This window comes from Cebidichthys violaceus, unplaced genomic scaffold (assembly GCF_023349555.1).
Source record: "Cebidichthys violaceus isolate CVI_PGR_0920_01 unplaced genomic scaffold, fCebVio1.0.p SCAF_13, whole genome shotgun sequence".
Classification (NCBI taxonomy): Eukaryota; Metazoa; Chordata; class Actinopteri; order Perciformes; family Stichaeidae; genus Cebidichthys; species Cebidichthys violaceus.
In genome coordinates this window covers 2,624,238-2,651,155 of record NW_027176296.1, presented here as the reverse complement: position 1 = coordinate 2,651,155, position 26,918 = coordinate 2,624,238, and the positions used below count along the sequence as shown (strand labels likewise).

At 42.1% G+C, this 26,918-nt stretch overlaps 3 protein-coding genes across 4 annotated transcripts; 2 read left to right on the top strand and 1 right to left on the bottom strand.

Annotated features, from left to right (window-relative positions):
* The first annotated feature begins 6 nt into the window (after positions 1–6).
* tnfaip8l1 (tumor necrosis factor, alpha-induced protein 8-like 1) lies at positions 7–7,150 on the top strand. Of its 2 annotated transcripts, XR_011102694.1 has the most exons (3): positions 7–101; positions 875–1,239; positions 5,639–7,150. XR_011102694.1 is itself a non-coding variant. In XM_068707365.1 (2 exons), the coding sequence occupies exons 1-2, from the start codon at positions 25–27 to the stop codon at positions 1,161–1,163; spliced, it is 366 nt and encodes a 121-aa protein (XP_068563466.1). In that variant the 5' UTR covers positions 7–24; the 3' UTR covers positions 1,164–4,287. The 2 variants fall into 2 exon arrangements, 1 of the variants encoding a protein (XP_068563466.1); XM_068707365.1 differs by lacking the exon at positions 5,639–7,150 and having other exon boundaries at positions 875–4,287.
* Positions 7,151–8,852: 1,702 nt separating this feature from the next.
* LOC137870108 (mucin-5AC) lies at positions 8,853–14,075 on the top strand. Its single transcript, XM_068707114.1, has 2 exons — positions 8,853–10,151; positions 13,030–14,075. Exons 1-2 carry the CDS (start codon positions 9,060–9,062, stop codon positions 13,939–13,941), a joined length of 2,004 nt encoding a protein of 667 aa, XP_068563215.1. The 5' UTR covers positions 8,853–9,059; the 3' UTR covers positions 13,942–14,075.
* Positions 14,076–17,043: 2,968 nt separating this feature from the next.
* mydgf (myeloid-derived growth factor) lies at positions 17,044–25,083 on the bottom strand. The gene is made up of 6 exons (XM_068707364.1): positions 24,862–25,083; positions 22,811–22,861; positions 22,656–22,717; positions 22,209–22,290; positions 19,988–20,060; positions 17,044–18,632 (listed from the first exon to the last, which is right to left on the bottom strand). Exons 1-6 carry the CDS (start codon positions 25,021–25,023, stop codon positions 18,553–18,555), a joined length of 510 nt encoding a protein of 169 aa, XP_068563465.1. The 5' UTR covers positions 25,024–25,083; the 3' UTR covers positions 17,044–18,552.
* Between the last annotated feature and the right edge of the window lie 1,835 nt (positions 25,084–26,918).

Genomic DNA, 26,918 nt, shown 5'->3' with positions numbered 1-26,918 from the left:
AAGATCATCAAGAACTTGATCAAGATGGTGGTGAAGCTGGGAGTGCTCTACAGAAACAACCAGTTCAACAGCGAGGAGCTGATCCTGGTGGACAACTTCAGGTAGGCAGCGAGAGGCAAGACAGGCAATTCACCGCTTTTAGGTGCATTTAGTACAGGGCAAGAGCCAGGTAGCAATTAGCCTAGCATGAAGACAGGAAGCAACAGCTAGCCTAGCTACAGTATCTCCAAAGTTCAGATATTCACCTATGAACAATAAAGCTTATCTTGTTTGTTTGATCTGTACACAAACAGTAAAAATGATAAATGTGGTTTAAGGAAGTTACATGCTGGAACTATTGCTTGACAGATGTTGTCAATCAGCATTTCTGTGCAGCGTCTAGATATGAAAGAAGTATCAATCTTCTTATCTTTTACTCAATATGTTTATTTCCTAAAATGTTTGAATTAAGTGCATTGGCGACACCCTACTATATATTTAGTTATTGTTACATTATGTATTAAGGGGACAGACCTTGAGAAACTACATTGTTCTGGTTGAGAGCTTAAAGTGGGGACAACTGCAGTTCAATTACATTTTTGTATGCTGATGGAAGCAAATTAAGGAAATTGACTTTTACATCAGTTTATATATTTTACACTAAAATAGTAAAACTCAGCTTGGAGGCATGTGAAACTGACAAGTGCACAGTATGGAGTATGGTGATTTATATTAGCACAGAGATGTATCGCTGTGGAGGACAACACTAGAACTGATAGAGGGGAGTTGTGAAACTTTTCTGAGGAAAATCACAAGACAGCAGTTTCTATTTTTACTTCCTTTTGCTGCTCCAGTCAGAATTTAGAAAGTGACAGCGTCTCTTCTCGTCTCACAGGAAGAAAGTCCACACTCTGGCCATGACGGCGGTCAGTTTCCACCAGATCGAGTTCACCTTTGACCGCCGCGTCATGAGCGCCATTTTGAATGATTGTCGCGAGCTGCTGCACCAGGCCATCAAACGCCACCTGACAGCCAAGAGCCACTCGAGAGTCAACCACGTGTTCAATCACTTCGCCGACTGTGACTTCCTGGCGTCTCTCTACGGGCCCTCTGAGGTGTATCGCGCCCACCTGCAGAGGATCTGTAACGGGATCAACAAGATGCTTGATGAGGGGAACCTCTGACCTCCACTCTTCATCAGGCACCTTTACCTCTCGTCACCCCTCATGTACCACCTTGCAAGATTTTATTTTTTTAAAGGTGACAATCATTAACATTTTTATTGTTTGTGTGTGTGTGTGCGTGTGTGCGCCTTTCAGCCGTTACTGTAACACTGAATTTTTTTTATCTTGTCTAGTTAGTCCAAAGTCTGTTATTCCACAGTAAACAAAACCCAGCTGATGTTTTTTTTAAGTGAATGTAAAACTTCTCGCTCTTATCAGTATATTCAGGGATAGGAGCCTTGACAACTGTGCCTTGAAAAAGAAACACACATTTTTGTCTTCATTCCAAGGGCACTCTGCTCTCTTACTTAATCAAAAAGACATGAATCCGGCACAGGCCTTTAGTCATATCTCTGTGAGGAGCTTTTAATGGACCAAAATAGTTTTGGGGGCACCAGATGAAGAAAGAAAGGGAATTTCTGTCAATTCCAAATACCCGAGGATAAAGAAGTGAATTATTATTATTTTATTTTTTTCTAAAAGTAGTATTGCACTCAATACTGAACAAGCGCTGTACTGTACTTTCCTGCAATAATGAAACCATGTGAAACACGGCAGTTGATTAATCCTGTTTAGCCTGCATTTTACAGCTTTTCACCGTCATGCACTGAACTTTACTTTGTAGAAAGGCCAGGCCTTTTGTTTAGAAGGCACCTATAAACCCAGTTTTTCTTTTTTTTTCTTTTTTTATAGTCTGGTTTATAGCCACCACCACAAAGATGAGGTATTTAGGTCATAGAGGGACCATAAACATGAAGGAATGTGATTGTGCTGCATATTGTTGAATATGTTGCTGGCTTATCTGCTCTGAAAAAAAACCAACTACAACTTTGTGTCTATAAATGTCATAATCGCAGCGGGGAAGTGTCACAATGTGGCACCAGCTGCAAAAGGTTTCTCTAGCATTTTGTCAGAGAGGAATAAAGAGCGATCACAGACAAACTACTCGTCATAATAGATGTTGGAGCCCAGGGTCAGCTGTGCTTCAGATTTATCGGCGTTGCCTCGGGTTTATCCAAAAGGCACTAAAACTCTGGTTTTGAATTCTGACAGATTTGAACTAAAAAGGCTCCCCGTGAGCAGTCGGATAAAAGGATGGACAAAAAACTGCAGCTCTGTGTTTATGAAAAGGGCCGGGCAGGGTATAGAGATTAGAGCAGAGACAAACACAGTACCTGATTGTACTCTCCCACTGCAATTACAGCTCCTGTTCTGGGGGTGGTATAATGGCCCGGAGCCTGTCTCTGTTGAGCAGCCTCTCTCCATTTCACCAGGCAGCAGCCTCATGTAATGTGATGGAGATAATCATCTCTGTTTGCACAATGCAAGTCCTTTTAATGGAGTGAAAGATGTTGTGTGTTTTTTCTTAAAGGGAGAATATGAATAGTTACTATCCCTCCTGAACACTCTCATAATAAGCTGTCTTTCCTTTTTGTCTATGTGTTTTTGTATCACTGAGTCTGTCTGGGAGATTTTGTGCTGTGGCTTCATTTTGGTGTGTGTGTGTGTGTGTGTGTGTGTGTGTGTGTGTGTGTGTGTGTGTGTGTGTGTGTGTGTGTGTGTGTGTGTGTGTGTGTGTGTGTGTGTGTGTGTGTGTGTGTGTGTGTGTGTGTGTGTGTGTGTGTGTGTGTGTGTGTGCGCGCGTGTGCGTGTGCGTGTGCGCACCTGTGAGAGAATTGGAGATTGAGCCGTGTAATAAGCGCTGTGCTTTTCCAGATAGGATTGCTGAAACTTTAACTTCATCCACAGCAGCTCTGCCAAAGAAACGAAGACTGATGTTACTCCAAATGCCATCTTTTTTTTCTCTTTTTTTTTCCAGAGGAACATTTCAGGAAGCAGTATGCACTTGGTAATTATAGCCCTGGTAACGGTGATAATGAAGACGTAGATGGTGGCTGTTGTGGTTTTGCCTCTTTACTTCTTGGATGAGTCCCCTGAGTATATTCTCTTTTGTTAGACCCATTTGACTTTCACTGCATCATTTTGGGAGGCTTTGAAGTAAATCCTTTCTGCTAGTAAAGTCGTCGTCCCCCCCCCCCCCCAAAAAAAAAAAAAGTTGACTTTAATTGTGTTTGGTTGCCATTTTCTCCAATCCCTCCACATCTCAGGGTTAGTTTAAATCTCTCTCGGTTTAAAATCCACGACACACTAAGTAGAAATCAACTGAACCTCTTCAACAGCCCCACTTATTTTACTAAAGCCCTCAAACTAAGCATACTTATCATGTTGCATTTTTACTATTTGTGAATTGTGAAATGTTTTTAATTTCACTCATGTACATATGTTTTTGTGTCTCTGTATTGTATCCAGACACAACAAATATAATACAATTTACTTTTTTAAAAGAATAAAGTTATTGTCTTTTTTTTTTTTTTTTACCCTCAATCAAGCACTGAACATCTATCTTCCCATTAGTATGTTGGATTGTGGAATTTTCCAGGCCAGATCAGGGGGTAATCTGACTATGTCTGACCTGGATTTAGTCGGCCAAATCCCTCTCGTCCTACTCCCAGCATTGTTGGGCAGCCTTGAAAGCAAACACAAACCCATCCCACTGACAAACAATTCCACTGTGGGTCGTTTCTTTCCACTTCCTGCAGGCCCTCTCCACGGTCAAAGGAAGAACAGGAAATTAGTAAGATGGAAAGAGTTCTTGCTTCTGTTTTTGGAAACGTAAACAGTCAGCTGCAGTTTAATTTCAAGTGTAGCATGAGTAGCTCTGCATTCAGTTTTGAGTTTAATCCATCATTGACTTTGCCACTTTTCTTGTAGCATGTCTGCAGATCCTCCCTGCAGCACACTTGAAAGGCTACTGCAGCACCAAGAGTCCAATTATCATCTTAATGGTTGTGAATGTTTTGTTTTTTTCAGTGAATGCACCCTCGAGTTCAGAGAGTGTTATGACTAAACTGGGATGTGAATACAGTCACGTCTCATTGTCTCTCTGTGCACTTCCTCTTATTTGACTTATGTCAAATTAAGCAAAAACATCCTGACAACTTTAATGATTCACTTCTGCCTGTCTTCCATTTTTATGCTCGTTGTGTACGAGGTTGAAGCAGATTAAAACATTTTTTTTTCCTTCTTTCCAACGTCCGTATGTCTCACTCAAACACTTACTGAAAATTAAAAATGTGAAACTAACAGTCACGACGTGATTATCAGTGGATGTGACTGAGGGCTCTAATACATTTTGGTGAAGCTAGCTTCCACTGGGGCATAATTATCATTTCTACATAATGAAGTGACTACAAAGGAGCCGTCCTGCATCCTAAGAAGGGGAGAGCTGAAGAGAGGAAGCGGGCAGAGGACCCATTACTCTTTCTGCTTGTGCTCAGTGAAAAGATTACGGAGCTATGATATGTGGAAACCTGAACTAAGTTGAGCTGAGGTGCTGTAGCTTCATACTTAACTCTAGGATCAATTACGACAAAGTAATGATTCACCTGCTTGGCTGTCTGCACGTATAACCCTGTTGGGAAGGACAAACCGAGGTGGACTTTCATGGCCCATCCCTACAAGGATACAGGCAGTTGGTTTTGGCCCAACACTGCGAAGTCTGGCTGTCTGTCAACACGGGCACAAACACCCTAATGTTTGAGTTCTGGGTGGTGCTACAAAACAAACCACAGGGCATTGTGTTCAAACAGCAGGCAATGCTCTGCACTCGTACAACATCACACAGTCATATTTCTCGATTTTCTTTTATCATCGATGCCAGCGGAAATGCCTCTCAGGCCTAATGAGGGAAACGGGACTGGGAATGCAGTCAAAAGATGAGTGGCACTAAAGAAGAAAAATGATTCAACTATTTTGATGATGATCGCGTTATTGTACTTCTCAAACTAAACCAGCAGAGAAATATGCATTTGTTGATTCATGCCGCAGCATAAACGAGAAGCAGGTTTATATCCTGAAGCGGCATGAATTATTGCGTGAGCATAACCGAGGTTACCTACAGTATGTAAAACATTTTGCCATGTTTTGATTTAGTCATGACATCGTCTGTTTTTGTTCCTCATTTCTATGGAAATCTATATGTCGAGGCCAACATCCCAATCTAACAGTTATGTCCATGCTTTCTAAATCTTATTTGAATGTGTTAAGGGAGAGGCCCATTTTACACAAGGCCTTTACTGACCTTTCATGCACTTCCAAATTTTCTCTCAACACCAATCTCATGTAGGTTAGCTGGCAGACGAGCAGAGCAGAGCGAGCGCTGCTTATTATGTATTACTTTGCTTTTGTAGTCCCTCCACATCGTCACTCATCCAGTATGCTTAAAGGTGCTCTCCCCTCTGGCAAGCACAGCTATGACAGTCAGCTTGGAAGTTAGAAGTCTTTCAAAACTCCCTGTCTTCCTCCCCTTTTTCTCTGTCTGTCTTTGACTCTTTCTTGGTGTCCCCACGTCTCTCTCTCTTCCTCTCTCACTCTAGTCCTCAGAGAGCACCTGACTGACACGTTGTTCAAGGATGAAAAGCGCGGCGGAGGGGAATCCAAAAGCAAACAACACAAAAATATACATGAGAGGCCGGGAAAGACACTGTTGTGCACACACACACACACACACACACACACACACACACACACACACAAAGTGCCGAAGCCCTGAGGATTATCACCAGCGTGACACTGGACACTTCAGGGAAGACAGCATCTGCTCACTTCCATATTTAATACAGCAAAAAAGAACACTGTGTTCTGAGGGAACTTCTCATTTTCACTTTGTGTGAATACGTAGCCAAATACAGTGATGCAAACACATATAATCCTTTCCAAACTATGCATTTGTGCTGTCCAGGTGGTTAAAGAAAGTTCCCAAGTGCCAGACGTATTAATGAAAAGCCATTTTGCACAGGACATTTTGACAGACATGGGGTTCTTTTGCCTTTCAAAGCACTGCTTTTACATCTATCTTTTCCACCAAGTTATGTAAGGTGTTCAGTGCTCTCTCTCGCTGTGACTGTCTTTCTCTGTCTCCGCTCGAAGAAATTTAACCAGGAAACTATCAGCAGTAGCTGTAAAGTTCAGCAGACACACGCTGAAGTGTCCCCGCACACTCGCTCTGCTGCTTCTCGATGGGCAGTCGGCCTGCTAAAGGACTCAAAACAGGCAGCAGGTAAGGTTACAAAGAGGCTATATGCTCTGTCTGTCTGTCGTCCCCCTGCTGTACCAAGTGTACCACCAATATTGAAGACTACATGATGGTGACATTTCATTTTTCAGTGAAGGACAACACTGCAACAAACTGAAAAGGATAATTTTTCCCAGCTTTGGACCATGTTTTCAGTATTTTTCCCCTCTCATCACACAAATCACATTAATTTAATGGATTGTATGAAGGCAAACGGACTCGAGAGGCTGTGCAGCCAGACTGCCGATGGACAGCAACTGTGACAGCTGCTTATTATTCCACATTGACTTTAAAATGAGCAATGATTGTGTGTATGGCTGCCATGTTATTTATGGTGCTCACAACGTGGGTGGCTGATTGGAGGGGAACTTAGACTTTTAAGAGACATGAATTCAAGGTCTTTAACACACACACAAGCAGAAACACATTCAGGGAGGTTTATTTGTTGTATGTAATCAAATGTAAACAAGGAAATATTAAAAGTTGTCAAAAATGTAATGAACTAAGAAAAACAACCATGTTCTTGGCGTCATCGCAATGCAAAATGCTCTTTTTTAGAAGCACAAAATTTGAAAATACACGATTTTCAACACCAATCGAAGTATACATCATCTTCAGCAAGGTTTGCACCAACACTGAATAGATCTGTGCACTTAAGCTTTTATGTAGCCTTCATATGTTTGTATGTGTGTGTGTGTGTGTGTGTGTGTGTGTGTGTGTGTGTGTGTGTGTGTGTGTGTAGTTATGTTTTAATCTTATTCATTTTTTATTTCATGGTCTGTACAGTGGGGAAATTATTACTTTTGTATGAGACTGTGCTCTTGAAATAAACTTGAATGATTAACCATCATTTCAAAGTGAAATTCAGTGAAATCGTCATTATAAAGCCTTTAAACATTGACGTGTGCACCCACACACACAGTTAAATCTATAAACGCAAAACAACCCCCCCCCCCCTTGCATAGAAACAGACTTTGTGTTCACCAGCATGCCGTGAGGGGGAAGAAGCAGAAGGATTAATAGTAGCCGCTCTATTATTTCCACTCTTGTTTTTATATCCAGACTAGTGGTCATTACTGGCTGACAGCTGCCTGTTCACGTGTAGGCCAGAAGCTTCTTAGCCTACAGATTACACCAAACCTGTGTCTGCCCCCCCCCCCCCCCACGTACCTGTATAGTAGAATATGTCAGTGAATGAAGTCATATTTTAGCAGGACACTACCTGAGGAATAAATTGCTTTGCTGACTAACAGAATGACAGATGCTTTGAGTGCCTCACTGCTGAGTGACAGCAAACTGTCAGGGCTTTTTGTGTGGCTGTGCTGCTGTCTTTTTATTTCGGATTCTGCCAGAGAGTGAGGGACCCATCCATGCAGCCGCAGTTGAGTGAAAAGGCACCTAGGAGGCATCTTTGGGCTTGTCAAACACGAGAAATCTAATCCAGACAGCCAAGAATGGGAATATGAATGAGACACACAAAAATAGCAGCTGTCTCTGCATAATTGGAACAAATGGAAGTTGGATATGCGGCAGAAAATAAAACAAGAAAACAACTGGGATGTAACATGACACTATTTGCTGCAGTTGCAATAATCTGGGGACAGCCGTGCCACAGGCAGGCTGTCGTTTGGAGCCGGGCAGCTTATAGTTTCTGTCAAACTGCTGCTGATCTCTGATCTTGGAGGGTCGCAATTATGTGCCCGCCCCCACTATTCCTCCTCCATCCCTTCCTGCTGCCATCCTCCCCTACCCCTTTAAACCCCCTCTGGTATCCTAAGCAGCATTTAATTGTGAGGGGCTGAGTCGGGGAAGGAGTAATCAGATGAGAACAGAGGCAGGGGGAATCACGTGCTATACACTGGCTAACGGGGGATTAATAACAGTGCCGTCTTGATTGAAGTTCAGCTGCACTCCCTGGCAAATGGGAGGTGGGGATGCGGGGGGGGGGGGGGGGGGGTAGAGTGACAGAAAGGGGAGGAAAAGAGAGTAAAAGAGAGTTGCAAAGGCAGAGGACATACAGGATTCTCAGATGAGACCAGAGAGTAACAGGGAGAGGAGAGAGAAATGGGGAGAGAGGAGGGAAAAAGAGAAAGGGAGTTAGAGCAGTAAGAGGGAGTGGGAGGAAGAAAGAGCGAGGATAGGAGGCAGCGCAGCGCAGTGTGTGGGGGGTGGGGGGTGGTGGAGGGGGGGGGGGGGGGGGGGGGGGGGGGGGGGGAGCGAGAGAGAGAGAGAGAGAGAGAGAGAGAGAGAAAGAGAGATGTAGAGACAGGAAGCCTCCACTGCTACTGAGCCAGTGAGACGCAGGCAGGCAGAGAGAGAAGACGGAGAGAGAGGAGGCCCTCGGCATCTCCCAGCCCGGTCCAATGAGGGGGTGAGGGGCTCAAGAGCGATACAACAGGGAGGATAGTGGGAGGAAAAGCAGATACGGAGGGAAAAAGGCAGGGCGATAAAATCAGAAACAGGCTTCAGCAGGAAAAGGGGAGTGGGTGGGTGGGATCTGAGATGAGGAGGGAAAAAAGCAGATAAAAGTTTTGGAGACAGAGTCGGAGAGAGAGAGGGAAGGGGAAAAGAGACTGAAGATAGAGCGGATTGAGTCTATGTTAATGGCAAAGGTAGGAGAGGATTCATGGAAAAAGAGGAGGAAGCTCTCTGTCTCAGGAGTCCTCCTGTTCGTCTTCTGCGTCTTCCTCTTTTTGTGAGGCTGCTGGACATCATCCATCACTATGTTCTCTGACAGCAGGGCTTCAGCGCCAGGGGAGCAGAAAGGCTTCAAGCCCCACGCCCCCAACTTCATCCCCTGGCTGCGCAATAGTCTGAAGCCCCACCACAGCAGTGACCTGGGGCTCAATGGACCGTACAAATCCAGTTCAGAGGCCCGCAACAACCTGACCCCGCTGGAAAGAGCCAAAGGGATCGGGTTTTTCTCCATCCAGGGAAAGGACCGGCCAAAGAAGAGGGAGGTTCGGTGCAACGGCGTGGGGATGGCGAGAATGCTGCCAGTGGTGCTGCGGGGTCACCACATCCTGCCAGGGAGTCTGGGGAAGCAGAGGGAGGACCGTCCTGCCATGTGGAACCAGCCTCCGGAGCCGGACCCGATCCCCAACATGCAGAGCAGCCCAGGGGACGAGCAGCAGGGTCTGAGCAACAGCTCCACATCTGCCCAGGACAACCACACCTTTGTTAGGAACCCCAGCAGCCACCTGAGTGTCCTTCAGTCTCAGAATGACGGGACTAGCACCTCGGTCAGGAAATATGGGCCACTAGTAAGACCCCCACCTGTTCCTATACCTGCACTGCTCATTGAAGAGCCAAACTGTAAGGTGCCTGTTGTGGTGGACATGGAGGACAGGAGGGGGAAGGTGTGGGACTACGCCAACAGTACCACCTACCGCAAAAGAGACCTCCATTCATCCAGCTGGGTGAGCTCAGACACTCAGGGACTAACAGAAAGGCAGCACGGCTTCCCCTCCAGCTTCAGGAACTCCCAGAGCCAGAGAGACCTGAGGGAACCACATGTTGAGCATTTCAACAGACCCCTCAATGGAGTCATCTTCTCCACCGAGGTTCCTCAAAGAGGCCTGGGCTGCACCACAACTCTACGAGGCCCGAGGAAACCAAGACCCAGCTTGGAGGGTATTGCGGCCTTGGGCCAGAACCAGACATGGGTCCAATACAGGCCGACCAAGGGAGGGGAGTTACAGAGGAAGGAATCAGGCTGTAGCAGGAAGGTGGTTCGAAACCAGATCAAACGGGTGGTGGATAACCTGGAGCAGGTTCTTACAGCGCTGAGGGACGTTCACCAGGAAATGAAAGAGGTAATATGTTGGAAATTTGTCGATTCTGCATAACATTTCACCTACACGATCATGTCTTTCCTGGGCTCAAAACAAAAAGCAAATCGATTCATATCAGGGGCAGAGAAGTTACTAAATCCTCTCACATTAATTTAGTTGTTTCATGCAGGAAATATTCATGCTTATTCTAATAAACCTTGAGGGCTTGTTCTCTTACAGATAACAATGCAGGCTACAAATACACATCCTCAGCAGAATTTAACATGCATTAAAAAGTCAGCACTAGGGTTGGATGAATCCACTGCAGTCTGCAAACTGTTTCTGCAACTCTCCTCTGTCATCTGTCTCCAAGCATACACAACACTTGTTCTCAATTTGAGTGTACGTTTTCATAGAGGTGAATGAGACAATAGTTATGCCCCATTTGCATGATGCATTCAGAGGCTGCTGAGATGTGACATGAGCTGAAGCAGTCGCCTTCCTCGCTGCATCTCCCTTTCTGTCTTTCCTCCTCTAACATCCACCCTCATGTCTTCCTCCACTCTCCCTCCTCATGGACAGATGCTGCTCCAGGAACAGCTGGATAGCGTTTTATAATCCATTTATGTCTGAGTATCTCTGCCTCGTATTCTTCATCCAGTAAAAGTGACACGTAAATCTCGCCTCTTGGCATTTGATCTGCATCCACGGGGTCGCGGCTAAACCCGAAGTAGTAACCTCATCATTCTGGCTGTGAGGTTTTAGTGTGTGACAACATTAATATAACACTGATGAAAGAGCATATAAGCTACACCAAAAGAAGGGAAAGGAGGCGTGGGGGGAGAAGCAAGCAGACACTGTGATAGAAAAGCCCAAATTTTCACAACAGAGACGACAGATCAAAGGAGGATAAGGCACCAGAGAAGACTTTGGTCGCATATTTATTTCAAAGCCCTGTTTTATCATTCTGTTGCATGAGAAGCAACCCTCAGTTTTATTAAATAATCAATCACTGTTATAAAAAAGGAACTGGAGTTAGCCTTTAAAGCATTTTAGACTGACACTACATACACATTTTAAAGCAACACTAAAGACTTCTGTCTCAGAAAAAAAAATATTAAAAAAACAAGCTCACACATGAATATGGTCTTCTACTAAGACACTTCGACAGTTTTAAAACTACACTATGACTCAGAACGTAAAGCAAAACAACAATATTTAAACTGAATTAGTTTTATGAAACTCACATGACTGACATCTACAACAAACATCTTTCAGCACTCATCCGCACTATATGTGAGGACCAGAGGGGTCAAAATATATTGTTTTTAATAAACACTCTCGGGAGAAGCAGACAAGGGTCCTTTTCTCTTTTATCTCCTCTGATTTCTGACATTAGCAAGCAGCCCAGAGCCACATATACATGCTGTACTTCAAAGCAATATGAAATGCCTCTCCCAAAAAGCCTCAGCATAAAAAAAAAGAAAAAAACAGGTCATCTTTTGACATCAGCATCAGGATGTTGTTGAACACAGAGAACAAAACAATAATTCATCTGTTCCAGCAGGGGCCGAGGATTTATCTGTGCAGGTGGAGAGTTAGGTCAAACATTTTCCCCAGTGTAATTTTCTACAATCTCTCCTGCCTCCATCATTGTACATGTGTGTGTGTGTGTGTGTGTGTGTGTGTGTGTGTGTGTGTGTGTGTGTGTGTGTGTGTGTGTGTTACATGCTCTGCACTCATTTCAATATATGCATCTAGACGTGTGTGTCTGTACAGTATACTATATAGTGTGCTTTTCCCACCTAAATTTAGCTTACACATTTCCCATAATACATTATTTCTAGGCTGAGGTAAACGTTTTTTGCAGCTCGTGTGACATACTTACAGATTGGAGCTGAACACCTGGTGAGAGTCCACTTCTGTAAGAGTCTGAAATGCTCCAGATTATAGATGCAGAAATGCAAATGCAGAAGAAAATAATTATGCAAATTATATAAAATATTGCCATTACTTCTGCTGAGATTGGTTTTGTATGTTATCGATCATTTTATAAAAAAAAGTCTTTAGATTAATATAGTGTTGGAGCGGCCTGGTGGACTAGGGATTTAAGCTGCTGATCTTATGTCAGTGTCCTCGGTTTCAATCTGGCTGGGGATCTTTGTGGCATGTTGGATCTCTCCTCTCCTTCCTTTCATTTCCTGTCACCTCTGTACTACTATTCAAAATAAAGGCTAAATATTTTTTTTTTAAATGTAAAGTGCTTAGTCTCTCAATTGATGAAAGGTCTAGTAAAGATTAATTGAGTTATCAAAAACATTCTCTTGTTCCAGCTTCTTAATTGGGAGGATTTATAACACTCTACTGACTAAATTATCAAAATTGGAAGAAAAAAAATATCTACAGCTCAAACAGCAATGAAAATAATTCTGAGTTTCAGATTTTCATTAGGGGTACTCCATCGATTTGGTATTGCACTTTTATAATGTCATAATAAAAATCAAAGCAGCAGAGGTCAAGTTTTCCAGACTTTTACTCTCTGTGTGGGTCGAGTTCCAAAAACTCTGGATCCTACATTTCCCAAAATGCATCTCAATAGAGTCTTTTCATTAGGCCTTCCCTGCCTCATACACATCCAAGTATTTTCGTTTCAGTTTGTATCTCAGGCTCTCTGTTAAAAAGTCTCAGACCCCAAGCTGACATAAGCCTGATGACATCACTATGACATCATCTAGGTTATTTGTTCAAACTGAGAGCTCCCTTCAGAGCCACAGGAGACATTATGAGACTGTTTTCACAGGTTAAAAGTACTCCTCATGATAAATTAACGGATCTTCATGTGTAAACTCAGTGGAGTGCTACTTTTTCCAAGTACTTCTACTATTCTTAATTATTACCATGCTGTATGTATCCATCATAGGTGGTGCAGCAGATTGACTCTCTAACCTCAACTATTGATCTGAATGCGGAGGAGCCTGAGAGAGGCGACAGTGCCAACCCTCCCAGCGACAGCAGCTCCAGTTCAGGTTCCAGCTCCAGCGAAGTGACGGTTGGCAGCATCCATCGGAGGCCCTCAGAGCCTGAAGAGCGGACTGGAACCTCAGATTCATCTGGCAGCCTCAGGAGGGGTCATCCCGGCAGAAGCCAGTCTCCACCAAATGTGCTGCTGTGCCCTGTAACCTCTGGGTTTTCATCAGAGCGGAGTCAAACTCTTCGATTCCCCTCCAGTCTGAAGTCCTCTCTCAGACACGGTGGGACGCTGCAGCATGATGTTACTTTGTCTCCCCAACGAAGCCTCCCTGTTAGGCCTCCTACTCCCGGTCTCTCCCCTCTAACAGTAAACCTCCAACACCTTAACAGCCCTGGGTCTCAGCCTCACTCCCCTGGGCCTTCCTCCTTCATCAGAGTCAGCCCTGTCCCCCCTCTGTCTCCAAAGTCTTACCCACCCCCCACGCTTAGCCCTTCTGTCACCATAGAGAACAAAATCGGTACTTATCAGACCCCACAAAGTGGCCACCCATCTGCCGTTCTGCTCTCTCCATCATCGGCCCAGCCTCCGTCTGCCAGCTGCCCACCAACCGACTCAACTCAAACTGTGTCCAACACTGAGAGAGAGAGGCAAGTATCCTCAGCAGGACCCGCTCACAGACCTTCACAGGTGTGCTCTGCCCCTGCAGCCACAGCTAAACCAGCAACAGCCGCGGGCTGCAGAGGTCGCAAGCCTCCCCCGTACCCCCACCACCCATCCTCTGAACAAACAAAGAAAGTGAAGGAGCCCCGCAAAGCTCCTCCGTACCCTGAGAAAAGAAAGCTGCTCTCTACCACAGTGTGAGACAATGCAGCAGGAGGGGGAGGCTGATCGAACAGAGCCACATTCACAGCAACAGCCGCAACAGTGGAGAGCAATTCAAGGCTCGCCAAGCTGAGCTGAGACCAAGTTCCCAAGGTGACAGGACGCAAACGCAACTTGGGGTGAGTATGTCAGGAAGAACAGCTTGGCTCTGCGGACGTCCTTTTCCCGCTTCTCCTTCTATATCAATCTCTTGAGTATATACACAGAACATACACAGGGCATCATAACATCTGTCTGGGTTACTACTATGGTAACAAGAGCCTCTATACAGATGCTCAATTTCCCCCCAGCTCTCAGACTCCCACAGATTGTGCAGTTAAAGGGCAAAGGAGAAGGCCTAATTAGATAGAAATATGAAGGAAATTGTAATTATTGCAAGATAACAAGACAAAGTAAGAACTGATTACTTTAGTGCACTTCATCCTAAGCAGCCAGACATACCCACTCACATGTATCAGCATTGTCTGGGTTAGATAATTGCTGTCAAGAGCCGTGAAGGTTTAACGAGAACTCAGTGCAGCTCAGGGTACTTTGGCTCAGCGGTGTGAGAAGCACGCGCTGGGGAAGATAGGCTGTAGATCTGTGATAGATCACATGATGTGAAGAACTTAGCAAGGCCAAATAAGAAGTGAACAGCTCGAGTGGCTACAAGCTGACTGGGTCACCGGCCCAGCGCCTGGGTGCGCATCAGGGGAGACAGGGGGCAGCTGGCCATTCGTTGTACCCTTCACTGGGCCCCTGGTGTTACTAAAAGCCTCTGGTTTGACCGACCGGGTCACAATCTCCATCTGTTCACCTCTAAATGTCAAGAGATGCAAAGAGAGAGAAATAGAAGGCAGGTGTGTGTGTGAGTGGAAAAAGAAAAAAACAAGCACTGGAATGTCTGCCGCATTGATTACATACAACACAGCAAATCAATGGCTTATTCATTTAGGTCATCTGATGTTGTCTTTTATTTGAATGCCTTATGCGGCTATTCTCATATTCTATTTATTTTTATTGTCAACAAATCAAATGAAAAGACCAAAACCAACAATGTGTTGTTGAAGAAGTAAATCTTAAAAGAAATATTGACAAATATGAAGCTATATAGTTTTTAAAAAACGTAAACAGGAGCCGTGGATTAATACACACATTTGGTGCTCTTGAGTGCATTTACAGCAGCAGGATGATGGTTGTGGGAGTGACTCAAAATGGATCACAGTGTGTGTGTGTGTGTGTGTGTGTGTGTGTGTGTCTGTGTCTGCTAATGAAAGAACATGACATGTCATGCAGTGTAACAGTGTGGTTCATTGACGTATTTTTGAGGTCCGTGGCACAGAGGAATTAGCTATAGTGAGGAATTAGCAGTGGCACACACACCTATCGAAAATCTGCACTCTACTCAGTGCACCTTTCTAGTTTTGCATGAACTTGGCTAAATAAGTATTGAACAAACTACATTTTTTAACTGATTATGCTATAGTGTTAGGACCCCAAGGATTCGAAGATACATTTGAGGGGTCATGGAAAAATTAACAGAGAAGGAAAACAAGAAAAGCATCTTTTTTTCACACAAAGCTGTGCTTATTTTGCAGACTTTCACAAATTACTTCTTCAGGACTCTAAGCAGGAAAAAAAGGTGTCTTTGATTAATTTGATCACAACTGGTAGACATATTACTCATGATGAAGGGCTGCAAGTAGACATTGCATTGTGTTAATGGGTCACAAGCCAAAAGAGTCCAGGAACCATTTTATGATTTTACTAAAAAACTAAAATGTGATTGGTCTGCTGGTGTCGCTAAAGTAAAAGTCAGGGGGACACCAAAGTCAGTTGGGTTCATCCTCTGGGGACCATAAATGTCTGTGTGAAATTCCATTGAATAGTTGTTGAGATATTTCAGTCAGGATTAAAGTGTTAGACCGACTGATCCCTGGAGCGATATGCAAGCGTAGCTAAAAATGTTTCTGATTTCTCTTTAATGCACGCCATCATAATCTAAGCCAGTTCTTGGCAGCATTATGTGTGTATATTTCCCTGATGGTCGCACCATAGAGGGGGAGGAAAGTTGAAAGTAAACGTCTCTACTGGTACCAGATGGTAAACAGTAGTGATATGAGTTCAGGGTTTGGATGACAGCATAGAGGCAGCTTTGAGTCTCAGACACACTGTGAACTGGCAGTAATCAAAGAGATATTGTGCTGCAGAGACTTATTACTGAATGGAACAACCACCTTGAGAACAGAGTGTCACTTTTCTTTATCCACAGTGCCACAAAACTGGAAATCAGAGTGTGAAATGATCATGTTTCTATAAGATGATTTAATTACAAGTAGGAGACTATGTAGGGGTTTCTTGGCAAAGCTCTAATGTGCTATACAATAGATCTTCTCTAAATGAAATTCAGATGTTTTATAGTTAGTGTCATGGTTAGATTTTACATTAAAACACTACACTGCGTGGTTGCAGTATAAACATGTGACTCTTGTATCACAGATTTCAACATCGCTGATGCCAATTGGAGTACAATCAAGATGACTGATTTTTTCTTGGCTTAACATAAAATGAATAAATCCCTCCTGACCCTATATCCCTGTAAGCTCACAAAGATCAACGCTCTATACATTCCCATATGTGCCTCTGGATTTATTAGATCCTCCCTGCAAAGCCTTACTCCCCAGAAATTAAGAAGAAACAATGGAAGCGCTTTAGCTCATGGAACCATTTACTCGAGGACGATATATGTTAATTGAGTACACTTACAGAATACATTTTCCATGCTTATTATAACAAAGATTTATATGAAGTCTCATTTCTATGCTAAAAGCCTGGCTGCTGTATGCAGCATACAGGCCGAGTTTAAATTAGGAAAACAGTAGTGCTGGTACTAAAATTACAGTTATTTTAGACAGATATGACGGGGGCATAAGAACGCTCTCCGCCATGTTCACGGTGGCCCGGCTCTGACAGTGCTAAGAATATTTAATGCCTCTACGCTGGCACTCAAATTTCTTCTCTCGTTTCATGTTTACCCTTTTTACGAGGCTGTGGGAGGTTCAATAAGATCATGACTGACATAACAAGACACAAAACATTGAATTATCTCCAGCACAGTGACAACATGTCTTTATTCAAACATCCATCACATTTCATCATGAATCAGAACAAAGTAGAAAAGAAAAGAAAAACATGTACAAAATAAGCATCGTTGTTTTGTTTTTTCTATTCTGGAACAGCATCCGGACGTGGTTGCTTCCTGTTGTGAACCCACAGGGAGCCTCAACGGTGGTGACACAGGGACACACAAACGTCCCAAGCTGAGCGTTTCCTCAACTCCAGAGGATCACCACCAGACAGATGAGAGGATCCGAACCCCGACCAAACAAGGTACGAATCTCAGCGAGTAATCCGACCGCAGAATCAAATCAGCACAATCCTCAAATCTGAAATCAATCCCCAGAACTCATCTTGTGGACACTTGTGTGGATGTTAGAAGATTGGATCAATGTAAGGGAGATAAAGGTAAGTCTGCTCGCGACATAAGGGAGCATGTACTTCAGAAACCTACACAATACCCTCGCTGATCCACACATGTTACAGTGAAGGATGAAAGCAGACGGTTCAAAAGGGGCTCAGGATTATGTGATGACATTTCTTTTCCATATATACTATGATCCACCTTATATTTTAGTTTCTTTGGGTTGAATCTCAAACAGTGCAAGTGAGAAGTCATTGAAATATCCTGAAATTAAAAAAAAGAGAAATTTAAATAAGAAAATGGTTGCATCTTCTGCTGCAGGTGTCTAATTAAAATAATTATTCTTTAAACTAATTACTTATATCATATTTTCTCAACAATGAATTCACACTGCCACTGTTGGCAGTGTGAATTCTGAAACTGATGCACTGATGGTCAGTGCGTTCTGTACATCTTTCTCTCACTGTCTGCTCTATTAAAAGTACCCCTTCTGGCCAAAAACACAAACATAAGAAAAAGTGATCACAAGTGGTACCGATTGGTGATTTAGGGGATAAAATGTGTGGTTACAGTTATCTAACGGATAAATATAAACAGAAAGCGAGAGTGAGGAGCTCAGCTCAGAACAGAACAAGATTGAGGAAAATGTAATTGTTTATGAGAGTGCGATGACGCTATTGGAGATTATTCCCTTTCCTCTCAGGATTACACGAGACAAATAAATCCCTCCCTACTCTAAATGTGTTATCTATACTCAACAAGCCCCAGACACCAATCCTCTATACATTCATACATGTCCCCAGTGAATCAGAACAGATTTGCTCTCTGTAAACCTTATAGCTTCAGAAACTAAGAAATAACTATGGAAGCACTTTATCTCATGGCAGAATTTAAACTAGGACATTAAGTAAAACAATTTGAATATTAAACTGATGCCTCGCTGGTTTTTGTCCAAAGCAGCATTTTCAAATCCACTGTAGTAACATACCAGGTAATTCATTTACTGACACACAGTATCAGCATCATACCACTTCGGTATTTGGTTGTTTCCTTCATTGACTACTGAGCTGAAACACAGAGGCCCGACTCGCAGCTCTACACATGAAAGCCAAAATCAGACTCCTGACCAATTACAGCTCATCATGTCGTGTTCGTCCGATGGCGGTCAGTTTGGAGAGTTGAGCGCTGAATTTTCCATCTCTGTGGGTCACTGGAAGTCAGAGAAGAGAGCAAATTGCGGTCACAGATAATATTGAAACAAAAACAAGGACATACAGCGTCAGTGATGCAAAGCACCCGAGACCAGCCAGTATCATCTGACTGCAGTGCCAGCAGTTTGAGACCTGCCGGTCGAGTCCAACCTGCACTGCCTGTTTGCAAGTAAAGCAACAGCAGACGCAGATCAGATGAGATGTGCAGATGTAGATGTGTGCCGTCTACAGGAACGTAAAGTAACGGCTGCTACAATTTAGAAACTAATGACACCAACAAACAACAAGTGCTACAATTGCAATTTTATTTATTCTAGATGCTGCTTGTGCTTAGGGTTTAAATGTAATAGTTTTGTTCACTAGAGCATATTTTCCTTTAGAATGAGGAAGACCTTAGTGTTGATCTTGCTGATAGTGTATCTGGTGTCCAGATTACTTTGATGATACAGTAATGTCATACATTTTTATCAATTACTTTCTAACCAACTGGTGTAGTAAGTTTTAAATGTGGAAACCATGGATGTATACAGAGAGCTTTGTGTTGATCCGCCACTCAGCCTTTCTGCCAGTTTGTCCCATGGTCATTTGTGGGAGTGCAATAAAAAAAAGACCCTATAGACCTCCGTTATAAGGACACGTCAGAAAAACCTCAAACACAAAGCTATCCGCAGCTTGAACAATCTGCAGTTGTGACACTAATTGCCTGCAGGTGACACAAATGGTAAAACTGTGAAAACTGTCACTACATAACATCTATTACAGGCACCTACAAGTCTAAACTGCGGTGACTTCTGTTTCCTGTAGGCGGTGCACGTTGGCATGTGTAGAACTAGTCTAATAGTGACTGAACAGTTCCCCTTTGTGGTGAATTGGCAGCCTGCTAAATGTGGACATTTAAGTTTGAGAGTGAGTTACAAGTCAGTTCATTGATATATTTTGCCTCTAAGAGCAATTTTGAGTTTATCCCTCAAAATCATGACTGGAGTTCCCCAGAGGTGTCACAGAAATGGGATTATCCTAAAGTCTGGGAAAGTTGCAAGAAAATGAGTATATAACCCTCTGTACTGTTGTGACTAATCTGCTGTTACAGTAAATTGCCGTGTGATTTGTCAAATCCTGCTAATCACAGGCCGGAACTGGAGCTACAGTGGGGATTTTTTTGTTGTTGCAAAAACCGAACAACAACAAATAATGCCACAGGGACAAATTGCAACCCACTCACAGCTTGAGCATATGCTTTAGAGGAAAATCAGCAGGGAACTCGCAACGTGATGAGGGCAAGGAGGGAGTGAGAGATTGACATGTCAAGCAGAGGGAGTTGATTGAACACTTGGAAATACAATCAATTCCTCACCTGTTGAGTCTCCTACGGTAAATTCCTCCGGCTTCAAAGGCATGTCACTTTGTCCTGCAGCCGCCGTCTGAGACTGGAGACAAATACAGCAGCAGTGAGGAGGAGGAGGAGGAGGAGGAGGAGGAAAGGAGAAAAATAAATAAACAAAAACAGGATGAGAGGCGGAACAGGAGACAATTTTATTTTGCACCAGACGGGCCGGGAGAGAAGGAGGATGTGACGACAAGGTCAAGGAGATGCTGTGCGTGGGTGGCAGGTGTGCATTTGTGTATGTGAGGTTATTTTCGTCCCGTCATTTAGTGGAGTTGTTTTCTGTGTGTTTGTCTTCTGCTTGCAGGGCACGGAGCCAGAGCAGGGAGGAGGAAACATGTGCTCTCACTAATGACAGAATGTCAGGACTGCCCTTGCTGGGGGAAGGAGGCGTGTCAACGTGCGCCTCACTTCAGCGACGACCACATCAGGACACGGCAGACCTCCGCTAAGTGACTGAGCTCGGGAAGAGTCCAGACATTAACCTTCACTGAAACATTAAGTGCAAAGACATGAAGAGTTTGACTTCCAGGAGGAGAGCTTTTCTATTACTTTGCCTGTGCTCGTTCATCATAGGCGGTCTTAGCTGGAACCGTCATTAAAGGACAATGGACCAAAAAATGTCAGGGACTTGTGAAGCATGTGATGGGTTACCATGGATACACAAGTGGAGGGGGTATGCAGTAAAGAAAGGTCCAAAGTGAAAGGGACAGCGTGTTTTATTCTACTCAGGACTGTGTGGTCAGGTACATTCAGCGGTGCTCTGGCTCTCAGATGATGTTAGGTGACGTTTAATCTTGCATATGACGGAGGTCTCGAGAAAACCTCATTTAAATGATATGAGGGGTGGGGGTACAAGCATTACTTCTTTGGTTCAGAGTATTGAAGTACTGTCACTGTTTTTTCTAACTGACTGTTAAATTTATAGCTGAAACAATCAATTAGTTGACAGAAAATGCAAAACATTCTCTGGCTCCAGCTGCACACATTTGAAGATTTGCTGCTTTTTTGTTTGCTTTAAAATCATTATAAATTAAATATATTTGGGGTTTTGGACTGTCGGACAAAACAAGAAACTTTGAGATCTTGAGCTCTGGAAACAAACTATTTTATAAACAATTAATTCAATCATTAGAAAAATAATAATTGAATTGGCAATAAAAAAAGAATAGTTTGTAGCAGATGTATTGAAACAGCACTTAATGAGGAAAAGGTCTGGCTACACGAATGTTACATTTCACACACACGCATATCCAGGAAAGAGGCCCGCTATGGCGAAATAACAAATTGTGTCATTACATGTGATAATGATCTTTGCACAAAAGACAAAATAAAAGTGTAGGTGTTTACAGCCACCAGCTTTGTGGTAAAAAAATAATAAAAGTTAAAAAACCTGCCTTAATCTTCTCCCTGAGCCTGATAAACATATTGCTGGTGCATATAGGTGGATGGTTTATTATTTGCAAGGCTACGCAAAAATGTTCATCAACTGTGTTTTGCCTTGATTTTCTGACATTTGTGCAGACACTGGAAATCTTACGCTCTAAAATTGTTTTGGGGCGAAGGTATGAGAAGCTTTAATCTCCACACTGACAGGGTGCATTAAAAGAGTGCAGTACCATCGAGGAACAACTTTTTACTCCACTCTGTCTTTGCTTGGCAGTAAAGTCCTGGGAGCTTCTTGCTGCCCAACATAAAGCTCCAGTCCCACTAATCACTCTGAAGGTCAACGTCATAACTATATTCTGCAGGATGTGGTGCAATTTGGCTGCTAACAAATTACAACATTGAGGGCAAGGGATGTGCAGAGATACAATATGTGGTTTGTGGGTTAACTTGGTATTTTGGAAGAAGGACCTGCATCAAAAGTGGGATTTTTAGTCAGCGTCAGCATAAAGATAAATGTAAAACATCTGTTTCTTCAATTGTTGTGTTTAACTTTTATAAAGTGTGACTTGTTTTTTACGATATGAGTGAACGAGAGCCACACACCAAACTGACAATGTCACACAAATATCAAGATGCAACTGATTGTATGTGGTTACCTTAATTCCTATATTAGATGGCTGGATGCCATTATTGAATTCATTACATTAAACGTTGGCTATCCCTGTCGAGGAACAGGATCGATTGACAACATAAATTCATGTGAACAAGACGGTTGAGGGAATTGTGTTTCTATTATACTTACATAAGCATTAGCATATTCAATTTTGGTTCCTTTCAGTTCAGCTTTGAACTGAGTGAAAAACAGGTAGGATTTCCCCTGGGGCCTGGCAGAAACAAAAAAGAAGTATTTGTTACCAACATTAAGTCACTTGCATGTATTCATTCGCTTATTAAGTCGAAGCTGGACATGAATATATTTAACACCAAGAGGTTCGAAACTATTGTTCTCCTCTACTGGGGCTGTGCCGACAAAACTACAATCAAAGAGTGACTCAGTGGAAAGAGATGGGACAAATTCTCACTGAAGACACACTGAACATCAGGGTCACTGAGCCGGAGAAGAGTCTCACCACAGTGTGTGTGTGTGTGTGTGTGTGTGTGTGTGTGTGTGTGTGTGTGTGTGTGTGTGTGTGTGTGTGTGTGTGTGTGTGTGTGTGTGTGTGTGTGTGTGTGTGTGTGTGTCTCTCACCTCCACACGGAGCAGGAAAACAATCTGTCGTCGTCACTCAGACCCACACTCATCAGCCATTGCTGTTTGACACAAAAACAGAAGAATATTTATGCATAAAACCTGCTATGATTAAAAATCTAAAATTGATAATATGATGAGAGAGAGAGACTCACCTCATTGGTTCCCCCTTGTGAAGCATAAGTGAATGAGCACTCATACTCCCTCTGAAATAAGAGTGTAACATAATGCTAATTAGTGCATCATTAAATCTGCATATTACTTTCATTATTGAGTTTTCAATTACATTTACGTGCTATTAATAAACACCTTTCATCAATCTACCAATTCTCATCGAGCATTTCTGAGCCAGAGGGAAAATGTCAGAGTGCTGCTCAGTTTCAGAAATGCGTGTCGATTGGATTTCATATAAATTCACAGTTTTTAATCGAGCTAACATTCTTTTCTGCAGCTCCACAAAGGCAGAGCTTGGCTTCATATCATTATAAACTCAAAGGTTTGCTTGTTATGATGGCGCAATAACAATGTTTTGAAGACATCAATCTGTCCGCTGCTAAAGACGTTTGTCACCGCCGACGTTCTGGAGAAAAGGCCCCGTTGTAAATGTTACACTTGATATTGAGCATGAGGGATCACTGCTAAGCTAGAGCAGAGCGATGAATCAATAATACCCCTTCTTGCCTTTCAGCAAAATCACTTCATGATAAATTAATTCTATTGCCCAAAGTAATGACTTGTACAAAACAGTCATCACAAACTTAAAAACCAGTTATCGACTACGCTTATAAACATTTTAGTCTTGTGTAATGCAAAACAGTGGAAGGAAAGGCATGGCTTTCAACGTCAGTTTGATGATCATATACGTGATTGTGCAAACATTTTCCACATTGGAATATATAAATATTATATCCTTATCAGGAAATATTAGGATAAGGGTTTCAACTATATTGCCAGGCTGAACCAGAGCCACCATGTTATTAGTAACACCTGTGCTTTTCCTGTTATGACGTTTCAAAATGTCTGCTGTGAAAAGGGCCTATTGTGATGAACATGTGTTATTATGTTAGCCCATTTTATGGACAAATGATGAAGTAATTAATAGATCAATTAAAAGAATAATTGTCTTTTGTCGGACAGACATCATTTTAAACTTTTTAAATCTTAGAGATGAAGAAAATGCTGAGATTCTTTTCATGGGACCCAAAGCAGCAAGAGAAAAACTGCACTCAGTGTTTGGTGATTTAAATTTTAATTCTCATTTCAACAATGTCATTAAAACATCCTTTTATCAACTTAGTGATATCGACAAAGTTCGGAATCTTTTAGACTTTTGTAATTCCCTTTTCACTAGATTACCTAAACCGTCCATAAGAAAACTACAGCTAGTGCAGCAGTGAGTCTTAACTAAAACATGGACATTGATCACATTACCCAACTCCACTGGTTAGCTGTATCTTTTAGAATTGATTTAAAAGTTATTTTACATTAAAGACCTTTTTTTTAATCTGGCTTTTAATTTAGAGTAATGTTATAGCCTTGTTTTTAAGCTTAAATCATTTGTTGTTAAATGTTTCTTGCATGGTGTCTATTTCATCTTATATTTATTTCATCTAACATGTTATTGTTCTAATTTTAGTCCAGCAAATGTTTTATTTATCGTTGTTTATTTCAGGTTATTTTTTTGTTATGACCCCTCTAAGTGAAGCACTTTAAGCTGCATGTATCTTATGTATGAAAGTCGCTATATACATAAATAAATAAAGTTGAGTTTCAAACTATACAACAAAGCAGTTCACAGTCATGCCAACTGTCAACCAATGAATGGAGCCACTGTGGCAGCGAGGCAGCGACGTGTCAGCCTCTCACTGGCTGTGTCGTCATCACGTAGTAGTTTCTTTTTTTTCACGTATGTCATTATAAATCATACCAAATATATTGAATATGTGTGACACTCTATAATAAAAGAAACACACCTCTTACACACACTGACATTGCAATTTGTGATGTTTTCAATCCTGTCATTCTGTTCAGCTACTTAATAATCAATAACCATGAAGATAATTTCAATATCACAGATACATTGAATTACCCCACATTCGAACGTGCACGCTTTGACTTTAGCACAACTGTAGCTTTGTGCCCGGCTGGTGTTTAGAAACGTCAGCTGGTCGTGTAGAAACAAAAAGATAACAATAAAGACACTTACAATCCCCTCAGTGAACGTGTGCACCACTCCTCCCGGTTTAACGTTGAACTCCACCGTCTTCGTCCCATCAGGAGAAGCATCGACCGGGACGAACGCGGCAATCAACGCGAATATGAGCAGAAACGACGAAGTCGCAGCACTGAAGTTATTTTGGGTCGCCATCGCTTCCTCCTCAGATGTGTGGCGGTGTGTCGCTGTGAGTGGCTTCCAGGGAAACCGGTATTTCCCTGTCGACTGTTGATGACGTCACATCAGGCGTCCACATACCAAAGACCAACACAAGGAAGCAAAATATGAAAAAAGATGAATATCTCGACAGCATAGTAGTAAGAAAAAACAGACTCCTGGTTGTTGTACCTTAGAGATATATTTATTTTAATATTCACGAATAAAAGAATGAGTATGTAGGTCATTGAATGTAACTCTACTATTCATGGACACACGATGTCGCCCTTGTTCAACCAATTTTGTCCATGTATTTTTAATACAGACTAGATAGATAGATAGATAGATAGATAGATAGATAGATAGATAGATAGATAGATAGATAGATAGATAGAATCGTTACAGCAGCAAAAAAATATACCTAAGCAATTAAAGTAACAGAATAAAAAATAAAAAATGAAGTATAAACATACACAATATATACAATAAAAATAACAGAGTAAAAATATTAAATATAAAAAATGCACAGTATATACATTGAAATAGTATAGTATTATATTAACTAACTAAACAGTATAGTGCAAAGATTAACCAACAGCAAACAAACAACAGTGTAGCAGTATTATAGTCTTATGGATGATTTGACTACTAAGTAAAACCATTACGATGTCTAAATTTGTATTTGTATGACAACATCAAAGTAAGCATAAAATAACATGAAATAGCAATTTGGAAAATCCACCCCAACTCAAGTTCCAGTGAAACTCCATCCACTGATGATAACACAGTGTGACCGTTAAAACCTCCAGAGCAAAGACAGTGAGTTGGGATTGTTTGGTCAAACTAGATCACAGTAGATTTTTACAGATTTCAAATAGCCACACAAAGTACAGTCTACACCATCTGACGTCAAAACTGATGCTTTATAGTACATCCAAGAGAGTGAAAACTCTCACACAAACATACCTATGTTTGCCCATATAAAGCGTACAGTAGGCCCATGTGTCTCTTTTGTACTGCCTGGCTGCAGCCCAGGATGTCATGTGCAGGTGTAAAAGGGAGAGGGCGGAGCACACATCTCATCCTCGCAAACGTATGAGTTGCATGAACATGTCACTGACGTTTCTTGTCTCAGTGTAAGTCTTATCCAATCCAATCTTATCGCAATGAATCATTCCTCCTTGGTAATACAAAATGTAATGAACAACATCATTAATTAAAATGTGTTGTAAAGATAATATCAGACTTTATTCATCCCTGGGGGAAAATTACCCACCGGTATACGTACAGATAAAATCGTTACTAAAAACTGCATATGGTTTATGGCCTGGTTTGTAATGTTCTGTATGATTAGTGCAATAAGTGTAAGGAACACTGGAATAACATTGTATATACAAAGAGATGTTTATGAATATCTATAAATGGACTGATTATATGTGCAGTGTGTACAGCCTGTTTGGACGAACAATGAACAGTAAAGTGATATTATGTACATGGCATTGAACAATAAGAATAGTAGGCTTTGTATGCACAGTAAGATGATTTGGTGTTTTATTACACACATATTCATATCAAAATACTATAATTTGACAAAATAATTTCAGATCATGAAGCTGAAAGTGCCCACATTCAAACATTTCAAAGAAAGTTTTGGGAAAAAAACGTAAATAAATGTCTCAACAATTGAAAGGAAAACATCTTTGAGGCTCTTGAAATTTCTTTCACACATAACACTAGCACTATTAAAGTTTCATGCTATGTATCCTCTGATCGATGAAATAACCCACTGTCTACAAAATACTCTCAATAACAAATACTGTACACGTACATTCCTCTCTTTTTTCACAGTCGAACAACATTTTGTGTTTCAGGAGACAAAAACAGTCTCATGT